This window comes from Brassica rapa, unplaced genomic scaffold (genome assembly GCF_000309985.2).
Source record: "Brassica rapa cultivar Chiifu-401-42 unplaced genomic scaffold, CAAS_Brap_v3.01 Scaffold0892, whole genome shotgun sequence".
NCBI lineage: Eukaryota > Viridiplantae > Streptophyta > Magnoliopsida > Brassicales > Brassicaceae > Brassica > Brassica rapa.
The window spans coordinates 6,205-22,578 of NW_022610828.1; the positions used below are offsets into that span (position 1 = coordinate 6,205).

Genomic DNA, 16,374 nt, shown 5'->3' on the forward strand with positions numbered 1-16,374 from the left:
CTCCGGCTTGTAGTACCCTTTGTTGGCTACTCCGGCAGGTTTGCTCTCGGCTCCTTCAGCTTGATTGGCCATCACTAGCTCTCCCTTTCTCTTAAAGAGACCCACTGAGCCGTGCTCCTTCTGAATCTCAGCACACATGATGTGATCATGGAAAGCACCAAGGAATGGAATCATGAACCTGATCATGGAGAACTTGTAGCTGTGGAAGAACCTACACTTGAAGAATGTTTGAGCCAAAATAAAGCTTCTATCATCAGAGACAACTTGATCTACATTCAAGCTACTCTACACTCAAGCTGATCATCATCTAGGCAAGTAGCTTGTGTGTACTCTTTTTCCCTTGATTGGTTTTGTCCCACTGGTTTTCCAATCAAGGTTTTAATGAGGCCACAAGTTACTTCTCTTACCTCCTAGATGATTGATCTTGGTCTGTCCACATGAAGAACCTTATGTTATATAATTTTATCTAAGTTTTTATGCTATGTTTTTATTTTCGAAAACTCTAGTCTTTGTTGTGTTTCCAAGGGAGCCTTGTCTTTATTTTCCTTGTATTTTCGAGACCTTGTGCATGTACAAGGCTTCTCCTTTATATTCTGGTCGTGGCCCCTTGTATCAGCATCCATCTTTTTATCAAAAACCTTTGTTTTCTCTTTTCTTCTTGCTTGTCGAGTTGATTGAGTGTTGGTGTGTAATATCCAACTTCTGGTGTGTAATATCCAGAGACTAAGGGCTCTAGTTTGGTGTGTCATATCCAATCTATTGCCTAGGAGTATCAAGGAGCCTTTCCGCAGCCTCTTGTGTCACCATTCGATCCACATACCTTGAGAAACTTGAGTCTTTTTGATTCGTTTCTGCAAGGATTATCCCATCTGTTCCAGAGCATCATCCTAGGATCTCATCAAGTGGTATCAGAGCAACTCTGGAAGGGAAGTGTGTTGATTTCTCTATGATTTTCGATTTGTCTCTTCATATTCATGCTAGAAACTGATAGATCTGTGTTGTGGCTGTCGAAATCTGATAGATTAAGGTTATCTGATTTCGTTTTTGTGTTAAAAACTCTTCATATACCTTGCTGAGAAAGTTTCTGATTTACTTGATCAATCTGTTTCTGTTTCTGAAATTTCGAATTGTTTCTGTCTTGATCTACTCTGTTTTGATTAAACTTGATGTACTAGACTTGAAAGTGAACCTGAAATCAAAATCTCTCTGTTCTGTTTCGAAATCAATCTGATCTGTTAGGTTTGTGATTTATCAGTTCTGTTCAGATTAGTTTTGATCTGTTTTAAATCATTGGTTGAGTTTTTAATTTGTTCTGAGAATTGTCTAAGGTTTTAAGCTTCAGTTTGAATCTGTTTCTGGTTTTGCAAATTGATTTTGTTTTCTCTGTAGAACTTGTTACTGCTGTGTGTTGTTTTCTGTCTCAGGTACTATGGCAGGAGATCAGAACGGAAAGCTCACTAAGGAAGAAAGGCTGCTACTTAAATCTATGAATGCTCATCTGCAGCAGATGATGGATAACAACATGGGTGAATTTCAAAAGGAGCTTAGACAAAAGTTTCTGCAGCAAACTGATGATCTTAGGCAGAAAAATAAAAAGAGAATGGACAGTCAAAAGCTTGAGCCAAGATCACCAGATTCTGTTCAAACAAGTCAAGCAAGCATAAGTGGTATAAGGAAGAGGAAGCAGGACGTGGACAACAGTCTTACAAACAGACAGCCCACACTTCGAGCAGACCACATCAAGCTTCTCGCACTCCTAAATCAAATATTCATTCTTCTTACAATCAAATTGTCACTAAGCCTCAACTTTATGTTTTTACAGGGGAAGGTGATTATTTAAAGTGGGAAAGAACAATGGAGAAGTGGCTTTGCTACAACAAAATCCTGAAGAGAGAAGCATTGGCTTATGTGATGTCTCAGCTCAAAGGAAACGTTTTTAAGTGGTTGTGCAAGAAGAAGATGATCGCAGGTACTACAAGGAACCAGCTATCACCACTTGGGAAGATCTGAAGTTGCTACTAAGGAAGAAGTATGCATCCAAAGGCCACACTTCTCTGAAATCTCCAAAGAAGAAAGTCATATCCGCAACAGACTTCAAAAGTGAAAAATCAGAAACCAAGATGGCTGATTATGAGAAAGAAATCAGCAGCCTTGTTAAGGAGATTCTTAAGACCAGCAAGCACTTAGACAAGCAGAAGAAGCTCCCAAAGAATCAAGAACCAGTTGCTACTGTCTCAGAACTCAATGATGCAGAACCAGACTCAGCTGCCCCAATTCAAGAAGCTCAAACCAAAACATCTATGTAATAGAAAATCTCCCAAGGAATGCACTCGAAGGTTGGTGAAAAGGATAAGCTTTGACCCAAAGATGGATTAAAGGAAAGGTGGATCGATGGTTCTTCAGTATAAGGCTGCGGAAGGCCAGATACTTGTTGGTTGGTCTTAGTCCGTGAGAGGCAGCCCCACTAGTGAACGTGACCGTGCTTACGGAGATCACTCTCGTAGCATTACGATGTTCCAAGAACAAAGGATTCAACAAATTTAAAAAGTAAATTTTTATTAAAAGGGTTGAATGAATAAAAACAATACAAAACAAACCTTTATATAATAGGCAATTTGTAAAATTAAATAATCTAGTCAATCACTGAAACTATAAAGCTCTTAAAACTATGAAGACTTGACTAGGAATATTGACTTGACCAAAGACCAAGACTGTTGACTGAATTTTGGAAATCGTGTTCGCAGAATTCCTTGGCTGGTCGCATCCTTTTGCATGATCGACGGTCTCTGAATTGCCGTCAGATTGATATATTATACGACATTGGCTTGTATTTTCTTGGTGAGCCTTTCTTTTTTTTGGACTTCTCTTGATTTGCTTGTTCCTGAACAAGGTCACATCATCCCCTCCTCCTTCAAAAGGATTTGCCCTCAAATCCGACTTAATGTTTAGAACCTGTGACCGTGAGAGGCAGCCCCACTAGTGATCAAAACAGGTTGCTTTTGGAGAAGCAATCTCCTAGAGCCATTACGAGAGATGGAGGAGCAGTCTCGGTTTAACTTCAGATGGAATGATCTCTTGTTTTCTCGTGGATTTTTTTTTTTTTTTTTTTTTGTAGAAGATGGAAAGATGAGAATGATGAATGACAGAAGTGAACACCGAACCCTCAAGTGTGCTCTGATACCAAATAATAGAAAATCTCCCAAGGAATGCACTCGAAGGTTGGTGAAAAGGATAAGCTTTGACCCAAAGATGGATTAAAGGAAGGTGGATCGATGGTTCTTCAGTATAAGGCTGCGGAAGGCCAGATACTTGTTGGTTGGTCTTAGTCCGTGAGAGGCAGCCCCACTAGTGAACGTGACCGTGCTTACGGAGATCACTCTCGTAGCATTACGATGTTCCAAAGAACAAAGGATTCAACAAATTTAAAAAGTAAATTTTTATTAAAAGGGTTGAATGAATAAAAACAATACAAAACAAACCTTTATATAATAGGCAATTTGTAAAATTAAATAATCTAGTCAATCACTGAAACTATAAAGCTCTTAAAACTATGAAGACTTGACTAGGAATATTGACTTGACCAAAGACCAAGACTGTTGACTGAATTTTGGAAATCGTGTTCGCAGAATTCCTTGGCTGGTCGCATCCTTTTGCATGATCGACGGTCTCTGAATTGCCGTCAGATTGATATATTATACGACATTGGCTTGTATTTTCTTGGTGAGCCTTTCTTTTTTTTGGACTTCTCTTGATTTGCTTGTTCCTGAACAAGGTCACATCACTATGGGAAAAGGAAAGTTTGAGAAAGAACAAGAGTTTTCTCTGTTCTTACCTCACTCTGAATCTAATTTTGATGATTCCTTTGATGAACTAACTTGTCTTGAACCGTGCAACCGAGTAGAATTGTTTCAGTGTCACAGGTTGCAAAAGAAGACTCAGCAGAAAAAGAACCAGAGAGTACAACACAAGAAGAACAACAGAAAAACTTGCAGACAGAATCAGCTCATGAATCTTTGTCTTATGATCTGCAAGAGCACTGTAAGGAGTTTAATATGGTTGCTTCTGTGCCTAGAATGTTTGTTAAAGTGAGTACTGAAGACATAAAACGTTTTGGTCTTGATAAAGTAAAGAGATTTTTTTTTTTCAAAATCTGTTTTGATAACATGTTTAAATCTTTTAAAGAACTTAAACCAGTAATCATCTTTGATCAAAAAATTTTTCAAAATCAAAATAATAACATTTCTGGTCATATTCTGAGTTTTGATCATTTTCTGAAACATGGCAAAGTTTTGATCATTTTGAAAAGGTTTTAGAGCTTGAATTGAAACAATTTGATTTCTGTTTGAAACCTTGTGATTCATTTGCTAGAACTGAAGAAAGGAGTTTTGTTACGAACTTCCATGTGCATAAACTGATCCTTGATAATTCTTTTGTTTCTGCTTATGTATTGAATGAACCTAAGAAGTTGCAGGAACCGAAATTGCATCAATCTGATTTTAGATTTAAATTTGTGAAATCTGCAAAGTTCTCTGAGTTTGAGCTTGATTGTTTGTGTGCTAAAAATGATTCTAAACGTGTAGGGTTGTTCTTTGAGGATATTCTAGTGTATAACACTTTCTTTGATAAACCTGTTGCACAATTGAAACTAGAGTTCACTGATTCTGAATGTATGAACTTAATCCTTGATGATATTTGGGTCTGCAATATTTTTGTTGATATGCATAATAAATGGAGGAATCATGCTGTTTTGTGCTTTGGAGACATTCTGGTCTACAACACTTTCTTTGACATGATAACACACTTGACTTGTCCAAAACAAGCTGAAAAAGGTACAGGTGAAGAAAGGGGCTATAATGATCAGAGTATCCATGATGAGTCCTTGGCTAAATTGGAGATGCAACAATCAAATCTTGGAAACTGTCTAGCCGCCAGGTTTAACATAGGAGCAGTCCGAGGATCACATCTCAGCAACCAGAAGGAATTAAGCAACAAACTCAACTGCAATGGAAACTACACTCATCAGGGTCTCACGTCGAACTGGAATCATGTCCAAAGCTTCTCAAATGAAAGAGTTATGGGTTCTACAAGACGGGTGATTCTGTGTTTGCTTTGTTTGAATTTTTCTGAGTATAGAACATCTCAATCCTATATATGGCGACCAGGTGAGCATGCTAAGGTAACCAATCATGTTTTCAAGAGTTCCTTTATTGATTACACAGATATGATGCACTTGTTTTTGTCAAAAGAGTCATGTGCAGATTATATGGAAGCTTTGAAGCATGCAAAGACAAAGAACAAGCGTGAGGAAGACAAACGTTTCAAGCCGCCTGATCTAAGCCAGGAGAGACATCAGGACGTCACTTGCTTCATCCTCATCAAAGAAGCACCTCCAGATGCAACATACAAGCCAAAACCGAGAAAATATAACTTTGGGATAAGAATCTTACTCTATGATGATTTTGCTTGTGTTAACTTGTCTTGTTTCAAAGTATCAGGTTTAAGTAATGCCTCAGGAGTGAGGAAAGCCAAATGGATCAGTCCCTTCTACCTAATAGAACCAGTCAGCGACAATGCCTATCAAAGAGGCTTGCAAGGTAAGTGTAATCTGATTATAACTCTGATGTTACTGACTTGGTCCCTTCTATTGCAGGTAACACAGATTTGAGGACAAATCTTTTTGAAGTGGGAGGGGATGATGTGATCATGGAAAGCACCAAGGAATGGAATCATGAACCTGATCATGGAGAACTTGTAGCTGTGGAAGAACCTACACTTGAAGAATGTTTGAGCCAAAATAAAGCTTCTATCATCAGAGACAACTTGATCTACATTCAAGCTACTCTACACTCAAGCTGATCATCATCTAGGCAAGTAGCTTGTGTGTACTCTTTTTCCCTTGATTGGTTTTGTCCCACTGGGTTTTCCAATCAAGGTTTTTTAATGAGGCCACAAGTTACTTCTCTTACCTCCTAGATGATTGATCTTGGTCTGTCCACATGAAGACCTTATGTTATATAATTTTATCTAAGTTTTTATGCTATGTTTTTATTTTCGAAAACTCTAGTCTTTGTTGTGTTTCCAAGGGAGCCTTGTCTTTATTTTCCTTGTATTTTCGAGACCTTGTGCATGTACAAGGCTTCTCCTTTATATTCTGGTCGTGGCCCCTTGTATCAGCATCCATCTTTTTATCAAAAACCTTTGTTTTCTCTTTTCTTCTTGCTTGTCGAGTTGATTGAGTGTTGGTGTGTAATATCCAACTTCTGGTGTGTAATATCCAGAGACTAAGGGCTCTAGTTTGGTGTGTCATATCCAATCTATTGCCTAGGAGTATCAAGGAGCCTTTCCGCAGCCTCTTGTGTCACCATTCGATCCACATACCTTGAGAAACTTGAGTCTTTTTGATTCGTTTCTGCAAGGATTATCCCATCTGTTCCAGAGCATCATCCTAGGATCTCATCAACACACTTCATCTAGAGATGGAAGCTCCTTGTTCCTCAGTATGTGCCTAATAAGGTCATCATACCCTGGGTTGAGAGTGAGCAGCAAGGCAAAGACCTTATCTTGCTCCCTTCTTTCATGTAGAACATCCGGATCAACTGTTGCGGGTCTGAGCATCTCTAGCTCAGCCCATAGAGACCGGAACTTCCCAAAATGAGCATCAAAGTCTGTGTCCTCTTGACTTAGAGAATTGATTGCTCCTTTTACTTCATACACCTTGCTGATGTTGGATTTGTTGGCATACACCTTCTTGAGAGTATCCCACAGCTCCTTGGAAGTTTCACAGAATGCATAAGCCTCTTGGAGAGAAGGGGCGAGGCTATTCTGGATGATAGACAACACCATGAGGTCCTCCTGACCTTTCTTCTTATCCCCAGCATCCGCAACCACCACTTCTTTGCCATCCTCTCCTAGGACAGTCTTCTTGGTGGGGTGGCCTTCTTCAACAATCTCCCAAAGACCTCTGCCTCCGAGAGCTGTTTTGGCAAGTCTTGCCCATGTCAGGTAGTTAGGACCCTTGAGAGTAACTGGTATCATTACCATCTTTGGGTTCTCGGAGGTATCCATCAAGAGAGAAAGAGAAACGAAAGTTTTGGATGAACTTTGCTACTTTTGGCAAATTCTGGAAATGAGATTGAAGAACACCTCAAGAACAGGATGAACTTTGCCAAAAATAGAAATAAAACACAGAGAGTTCGCGGAAGAAAAAGAGATTTAGGTCTCAAGAGCACAGCTGCTCTGATACCATAATAGTTTTATAGGATTTATGTGAGAGTTTAAGGAAGATTTGTGAAGAGATTAGAGAAGAACTAGGTTGAACCGTGAGAGAGAGAGAGAGATTGACAAAGAGAATAATAGAGAACTCTTTTCCCTTGAATGATTTGTTTATGGGAACAACCCATTTATAGAATTCATACAGCAAGATGTCGACATTAAGAAAACAATAAACAAAGAAGTTAAGACAGAGGAGAGATGGGCAAAGTGGTCCTGGATAGTGACAGGTCCTAACGGGTGGGAAGACTTTGAATCCTTAACCAGACCCGTGACCTGCACTCTCAACGGTTCCCCACTTCCCTTAGGCGATTCCAAACATTCTTCTTGCCTTCTTCTCTTCTACATCAGTCACTCTTATGTCTTGCTCTCCAAGGTAGGGTTGTCTTGTACGGACAGACTTGTCTAGCAAGGTAAGTTGAGTGATTGCTTGATCCGGATGTAATTGTTCCCCTCTTGCTTCTTACTTCATTCTCCTCTCTTTATTGCTTCATGTCAACACTAAGGAACATCACTGGCACATGGTGGAGAGGATCTTGATGTATCTCAACGGCTCACCTAATCAAGGAGTATGGATGGGCTGCAATGGAAGCACTGAAGTGGTGGGATACTGTGATGCGGATTGGGCTGGTGATAGAGCAGACCGGAGATCAACCACAGGCTATTGCACATTCATTGGAGGCAACTTGGTGACTTGGAAGAGTAAGAAGCAGAAGGTGGTGTCTTGTTCAAGTGCAGAAGCTGAGTATAGAGCCATGCTGAAGCTCACCAACGAGTTAGTATGGATCAAAGGCATCTTGAAGCATTTGGAGATTGATCAAGCCACGCCAATGACCATGCATTGTGACAACCAAGCCGCCATTCACATTGCCTCCAACTCGGTGTTCCATGAGAGAACCAAGCACATTGAAGTTGATTGTCACAAGGTGAGGCAGATGATCACCTTAGGAGTCATCTTGCCATGCTACACAAGGAGTGAAGATCAGTTAGCGGATGTGTTTACCAAGGCTGCAAGACAGAAGACAATGGAGTCCATTCACATCAGGTTGGGCCTCATTGATCTTGGGAAGAGAAGGAGCTAGTCCCCTTAGCTGCAAGATCTTTACTCTTTTTCCCTCATCAAAGTTTTATCCCATTGGGTTTTCTTTGGTGAGGTTTTTAATGAGGAAGATCTTGTGGCTGTCCAAGCTTAGGCTTTCACAAAGCTAAGCTTGAGGGGGAGTGTTGAGTTGAGCTGAGTATATGTATGAAGAGCTAAGGAGTTGAAGAGGAAAGGAGATGAGGAAGCTTAAGGGAGTTTAGGGAGAGCATGGTACGGACGTCCGTACAAGGCCGTACAAGCCGTACAGTCCGTACCATCCAAGCCTCAACCAAAGTTACCTTGCACAAGTAAAACGGTAACTATGGAAGAGTTACTCAAGAGGAGAAGGATCAGACCGTTTAAGGGATAAGGGGCGCGCATTGCCAGGCTGGGACAGGCTGGAAAGCTAAAGCAACTTTAGTCCAAGATGCCATAAGCGTGTGATGCTTATTAGTGGTTGATTTGAATCCTTAACCTTGACCTCACATGCTTTCTCTTTACCTTTGCGATTTGTAAACCCTAGTAGCTCTCCTATATATTGTAACTCATCAACACTAATAAAGATTATGCAGTTTGAGTCTCTCTAATCTCTTAGACACTATGGTTCTCTCTTAGACTCTAAACGATTCTAAAGTTACTTAGTCTTTCATAATCTCTTCTAAACTTCACCTAAAACTCTCACTTACATTCTAGTTACTCTAAAGATCTCTTAATCTCATACCTGGTGATTCTCCACTACTTTATGTTTCAAAATGAAGCTTCTTACATCGCGATTCATCCTGGTTTGATTAGAATGACAAAGAAGCTGTCATATTCCCAAACAGGAAAACTGGGATCACCTGATTTGAAAGTGGGATAGCTTCTTCATCCTAACTCCTATGAGATTTATTCAGCTTCCTGGTGATTCTCCACTACTTTATGTATCAAAATCAAGCTTCTTACATCGCGATTCATCCTGGTTTGATTAGAATGACAAAGAAGCTGTCATATTCCCAAACAGGAAAACTGGGATCACCTGATTTGAAAGTGGGATAGCTTCTTCATCCTAACTCCTATGAGATTTATTCAGCTTCCTGGTGATTCTCCACTACTTTATGTATCAAAATCAAGCTTCTTACATCGCGATTCATCCTGGTTTGATTAGAATGACAAAGAAGCTGTCATATTCCCAAACAGGAAAACTGGGATCACCTGATTTGAAAGTGGGATAGCTTCTTCATCCTAACTCCTATGAGATTTATTCGACTTCCTGGTGATTCTCCACTACTTTATGTATCAAAATCAAGCTTCTTACATCGCGATTCATCCTGGTTTGATTAGAATGACAAAGAAGCTGTCATATTCCCAAACAGGAAAACTGGGATCACCTGATTTGAAAGTGGGATAGCTTCTTCATCCTAACTCCTATGAGATTTATTCAGCTTCCTGGTGATTCTCCACTACTTTATGTATCAAAATCAAGCTTCTTACATCGCGATTCATCCTGGTTTGATTAGAATGACAAAGAAGCTGTCATATTCCCAAACAGGAAAACTGGGATCACCTGATTTGAAAGTGGGATAGCTTCTTCATCCTAACTCCTATGAGATTTATTCAGCTTCCTGGTGATTCTCCACTACTTTATGTTTCAAAATCAAGCTTCTTACATCGCGATTCATCCTGGTTTGATTAGAATGACAAAGAAGCTGTCATATTCCCAAACAGGAAAACTGGGATCACCTGATTTGAAAGTGGGATAGCTTCTTCATCCTAACTCCTATGAGATTTATTCAGCTTCCTGGTGATTCTCCACTACTTTATGTTTCAAAATCAAGCTTCTTACATCGCGATTCATCCTGGTTTGATTAGAATGACAAAGAAGCTGTCATATTCCCAAACAGGAAAACTGGGATCACCTGATTTGAAAGTGGGATAGCTTCTTCATCCTAACTCCTATGAGATTTATTCGACTTCCTGGTGATTCTCCACTACTTTATGTATCAAAATCAAGCTTCTTACATCGCGATTCATCCTGGTTTGATTAGAATGACAAAGAAGCTGTCATATTCCCAAACAGGAAAACTGGGATCACCTGATTTGAAAGTGGGATAGCTTCTTCATCCTAACTCCTATGAGATTTATTCAGCTTCCTGGTGATTCTCCACTACTTTATGTTTCAAAATGAAGCTTCTTACATCGCGATTCATCCTGGTTTGATTAGAATGACAAAGAAGCTGTCATATTCCCAAACAGGAAAACTGGGATCACCTGATTTGAAAGTGGGATAGCTTCTTCATCCTAACTCCTATGAGATTTATTCAGCTTCCTGGTGATTCTCCACTACTTTATGTTTCAAAATCAAGCTTCTTACATCGCGATTCATCCTGGTTTGATTAGAATGACAAAGAAGCTGTCATATTCCCAAACAGGAAAACTGGGATCACCTGATTTGAAAGTGGGATAGCTTCTTCATCCTAACTCCTATGAGATTTATTCAGCTTCCTGGTGATTCTCCACTACTTTATGTTCCAAATGAAGCTTCTTACATCGCGATTCATCCTGGTTTGATTAGAATGACAAAGAAGCTGTCATATTCCCAAACAGGAAAACTGGGATCACCTGATTTGAAAGTGGGATAGCTTCTTCATCCTAACTTCTATGAGATTTATTCGACTTCCTGGTGATTCTCCACTATTTTATGTATCAAAATCAAGCTTCTTACATCGCGATTCATCCTGGTTTGATTAGAATGACAAAGAAGCTGTCATATTCCCAAACAGGGAAAACTGGGATCACCTGATTTGAAAGTGGGATAGCTTCTTCATCCTAACTCCTATGAGATTTATTCAGCTTCCTGGTGATTCTCCACTACTTTATGTTTCAAAATCAAGCTTTTTACATCGCGATTCATCCTGGTTTGATTAGAATGACAAAGAAGCTGTCATATTCCCAAACAGGAAAACTGGGATCACCTGATTTGAAAGTGGGATAGCTTCTTCATCCTAACTCCTATGAGATTTATTCAGCTTCCTGGTGATTCTCCACTACTTTATGTTTCAAAATCAAGCTTCTTACATCGCGATTCATCCTGGTTTGATTAAAATGACAAAGAAGCTGTCATATTCCAAACAGGAAAACTGGGATCACCTGATTTGAAAGTGGGATAGCTTCTTCATCCTAACTCCTATGAGATTTATTCGGCTTCCTGGTGATTCTCCACTACTTTATGTTCAAAATCAAGCTTCTTACATCGCGATTCATCCTGGTTTGATTAGAATGACAAAGAAGCTGTCATATTCCCAAACAGGAAAACTGGGATCACCTGATTTGAAAGTGGGATAGCTTCTTCATCCTAACTCCTATGAGATTTATTCAGCTTCCTGGTGATTCTCCATTACTTTATGTTTCAAAATCAAGCTTCTTACATCGCGATTCATCCTGGTTTGATTAGAATGACAAAGAAGCTGTCATATTCCCAAACAGGAAAACTGGGATCACCTGATTTGAAAGTGGGATAGCTTCTTCATCTTAACTCCTATGAGATTTATTCGACTTCCTGGTGATTCTCCACTACTTTATGTATCAAAATCAAGCTTCTTACATCGCGATTCATCCTGGTTTGATTAGAATGACAAAGAAGCTGTCATATTCCCAAACAGGAAAACTGGGATCACCTGATTTGAAAGTGGGATAGCTTCTTCATCCTAACTCCTATGAGATTTATTCAGCTTCCTGATGATTCTCCACTACTTTATGTATCAAAATCAAGCTTCTTACATCGCGATTCATCCTGGTTTGATTAGAATGACAAAGAAGCTGTCATATTCCCAAACAGGAAAACTGGGATCACCTGATTTGAAAGTGGGATAGCTTCTTCATCCTAACTCCTATGAGATTTATTCGACTTGCTGGTGATTCTCCACTACTTTATGTATCAAAATCAAGCTTCTTACATCGCGATTCATCCTGGTTTGATTAGAATGACAAAGAAGCTGTCATATTCCCAAACAGGAAAACTGGGATCACCTGATTTGAAAGTGGGATAGCTTCTTCATCCTAACTCCTATGAGATTTATTCAGCTTCCTGGTGATTCTCCACTACTCTATGTTTCAAAATGAAGCTTCTTACATCGCGATTCATCCTGGTTTGATTAGAATGACAAAGAAGCTGTCATATTCCCAAACAGGAAAACTGGGATCACCTGATTTGAAAGTGGGATAGCTTCTTCATCCTAACTCCTATGAGATTTATTCGACTTCCTGGTGATTCTCCACTACTTTATGTATCAAAATCAAGCTTCTTACATCGCGATTCATCCTGGTTTGATTAGAATAACAAAGAAGCTGTCATATTCCCAAACAGGAAAACTGGGATCACCTGATTTGAAAGTGGGATAGCTTCTTCATCCTAACTCCTATGAGATTTATTCAGCTTCCTGGTGATTCTCCACTACTTTATGTTTCAAAATGAAGCTTCTTACATCGCGATTCATCCTGGTTTGATTAGAATGACAAAGAAGCTGTCATATTCCCAAACAGGAAAACTGGGATCACCTGATTTGAAAGTGGGATAGCTTCTTCATCCTAACTCCTATGAGATTTATTCAGCTTCCTGGTGATTCTCCACTACTTTATGTATCAAAATCAAGCTTCTTACATCGCGATTCATCCTGGTTTGATTAGAATGACAAAGAAGCTGTCATATTCCCAAACAGGAAAACTGGGATCACCTGATTTGAAAGTGGGATAGCTTCTTCATCCTAACTCCTATGAGATTTATTCAGCTTCCTGGGATTCTCCACTACTTTATGTATCAAAATCAAGCTTCTTACATCGCGATTCATCCTGGTTTGATTAGAATGACAAAGAAGCTGTCATATTCCCAAACAGGAAAACTGGGATCACCTGATTTGAAAGTGGGATAGCTTCTTCATCCTAACTCCTATGAGATTTATTCAGCTTCCTGGTGATTCTCCACTACTTTATGTTTCAAAATCAAGCTTCTTAGATCGCGATTCATCCTGGTTTGATTAGAATGACAAAGAAGCTGTCATATTCCCAAACAGGAAAACTGGGATCACCTGATTTGAAAGTGGGATAGCTTCTTCATCCTAACTCCTATGAGATTTATTCGACTTCCTGGTGATTCTCCACTACTTTATGTATCAAAATCAAGCTTCTTACATCGCGATTCATCCTGGTTTGATTAGAATGACAAAGAAGCTGTCATATTCCCAAACAGGAAAACTGGGATCACCTGATTTGAAAGTGGGATAGCTTCTTCATCCTAACTCCTATGAGATTTATTCAGCTTCCTGGTGATTCTCCACTACTTTATGTATCAAAATGAAGCTTCTTACATCGCGATTCATCCTGGTTTGATTAGAATGACAAAGAAGCTGTCATATTCCCAAACAGGAAAATTGGGATCACCTGATTTGAAAGTGGGATAGCTTCTTCATCCTAATATCACTTTTGAGTAATGTAAACTATAATCTGAGTTTAGATAAGAATAGAGAAGAGATTAGAGTAGATTTAAGAGATTAAGAGACTAATGGAGAATCATTGTGAAAAGTATAGAGAGATTGATTTGTTTAGAACTGTCTAATCTTTATTAATGATGAGAGACTACAATATATAGTGAGGCTACAAGAGACACAAGGGTTTCGAAATCACACTATTGCAAAGGATAGGATTCTACTTTAATTCAAACTGTCCAATTAGCTTATCCTTGGATGTAAAGCACCTTTAGCTTTATCCAGCAAGTGACAGCCTGTCTCTAAGCTCTTCCTTATCCATCTTAGCGTAAACCAGTGTGGTAGAGGATCAGTGTTACTTCTCCTAAGTTACCGTGGCATGGTAACTTCCCTTTGGTGAGTTTGGTCGACCCTAATGGTACGGTCAGTACGGCCAGTACGGCCTGTACGGCCTGTACGGCTTAGGTCGACCCAAACTCATTCCTCTCCAACTCCTTACTCTTTCCCAACCTCATCTATTACTCTCAACACTTCTCATCATCCAATGCCTTCATATTAACACTCCCCCTCAAGCTTAGCTTTGTGAAAGCCTAAGCTTGGACAGCCATGAGATCTTCCTCATTAAAAACCTTACCAAGGAAAACCCATTGGGATAAAACCTTGATAAGGGAAAAAGAGTAAAGACCTCACAGCCAAAGGGGATCAGCTCCTTCTCTTCCCAAGATCAATGAGGCCCAACCTGATGTGAATGGACTCCATTGTCTTCTGTCTTGCAGCCTTGGTGAACACATCCGCTAACTGATCTTCACTTCTAGTGTAGCATGGCAAGATCACTCCTAGCACAATCATCTGCCTCACCTTGTGACAATCAACCTCAATGTGCTTGGTTCTCTCATGAAACACCGAGTTGGAGGCAATGTGAATGGCAGCTTGGTTATCACAATGCATTGTCATTGGCGTGGCTTGATCAATCTCCAAGTGCTTCAAGATCCCTTTGATCCATACCAGCTCGTTGGTAAGCTTCAGCATAGCTCTATACTCAGCTTCTGCACTTGAACAAGACACCACCTTCTGCTTCTTACTCTTCCAAGTAACCAAGTTGCCTCCAATGAATGTGCAATAGCCTGTGGTTGATCTCCTGTCTGCTCTATCACCAGCCCAATCCGCATCACAGTATCCAACCACTTCAGTGCTTCCATTGCAACCCATCCATACTCCTTGATCAGGTGAGCCGTTAAGGTACATCAAGATCCTCTCCACCATGCGCCAGTGATGCTCCTTAGGCACTTGCATGTGTTGACTCACCTGATTCACAGCAAAACAAATGTCAGGCCTAGTTATGGTAAGATAAATCAATTTGCCAACTAGCTTTCTATAGAGTTTAGGATCCTGATAAGGTTTGCTGTCTTCTGGTGCAGCCTGGGTATGGCTTAAACTCTGGATCACTTGAAGGTGGATGGATAGAGGATGTTCTAAGAGGCTACTAGCTCTCCTTTGAACTGTGGACGTCTCCCTGAGCCTATGGGTTGGCGCCAAGGATGGTTTGCTACTCAAAGACACAAGATCACCTTGTATTGTCTAAGATGGGATTCACAGGAATTCCTTCCTTTAAGTGAGATCAATGTTCTAGAGCTGAACAGAGAAAGCTAGAGACAAGACAACAAAGTTGACTGAATAATTCTTAGATTGAAAGTTGAGAAAACAAGGCTGCAGCCCCCATGTTCTTAAAGTGAAAATCGAAAACCCTAATGCTAAACCAAGGTGGTTTAATTCTAATTCTAATCCTAATTGTCTTTGGTTTAAATTAAATGAAAGCCCAATAACCAAACCCTTACAAAGTAATTAAATTAAACCAACAAGCTGGTTTATCTTGATCTCCTTGTCTTGAACCAAGGCCCACGGTTTTGGCTATCTCCTGGAGCCTCTCCTCTTGTGCTCTCAGTCTTGATCTGGTTACTGGTCCACTCCACAAGCTGGCTAGCTCATTTGGTTCTTCTCTGCTCAAGTCTGGTTCTTCTCTGCTCAAGTCTGGCTCTTCTCTTCTCAAGTCTGGCTCTCCCTCATCAGACTCACTCAGCTCTCCAATGTCTCTACTCATGGCTACACCATCCCCTCCTCCTTTAAAAGGATTTGACCTCAAATCCAAATCATCTGCAATAAAAGGATCCAAGTCAGAAACATTGAAAGTAGAACTGATTGTGTATTTCCCTTCAAGATCAATCTGGTAGGCATTGTTGTTGATTCTCTTCAGCACTTTGAAAGGTCCATCTTTCCTTGGCAGCAACTTTGATTTCCTCTCAACAGGAAACCTCTCTTTTCTCATGTGAATCCACACAAGATCACCCGGTTCAAGTACTAGCTCCTTGCGCCCCTTGTTCTTCTGCCTCTCATACATCTTGGTCCTCTCCTCAATGTTCTTCCTGACCTGTTCATGCAAAGACAAAACAAACTCGGCCTTTTGCTTGCCATCAAGGTTAGTTTGTTCTTTTAAAGGTAAAGCAAATAAATCAAGAGGAGACAATGGGTTAAACCCATAAACAACTTGAAAAGGAGAGAGTTTAGTAGCTG

General features: G+C 40.0%; 1 protein-coding gene across 1 annotated transcript; it reads left to right on the top strand.

Annotated features, from left to right (window-relative positions):
- Positions 1 to 4,269: 4,269 nt before the first annotated feature.
- On the top strand, positions 4,270 to 5,930 carry LOC117131301. Its single transcript, XM_033283553.1, has 2 exons — positions 4,270 to 5,594; positions 5,651 to 5,930. Exons 1-2 carry the CDS (start codon positions 4,670 to 4,672, stop codon positions 5,854 to 5,856), a joined length of 1,131 nt encoding a protein of 376 aa, XP_033139444.1. The 5' UTR covers positions 4,270 to 4,669; the 3' UTR covers positions 5,857 to 5,930.
- Positions 5,931 to 16,374: the final 10,444 nt, after the last annotated feature.

Coding starts and splice junctions, on each gene's coding strand:
- LOC117131301 (XM_033283553.1), top strand. CDS start 4,670: ATGAACTTAATCCTTGATGATATTTGGGTCTGCAATATTTTTGTTGAT. Junction 5,595..5,650: donor CTATCAAAGAGGCTTGCAAG/GTAAGTGTAATC, acceptor CTTCTATTGCAG/GTAACACAGATTTGAGGACA.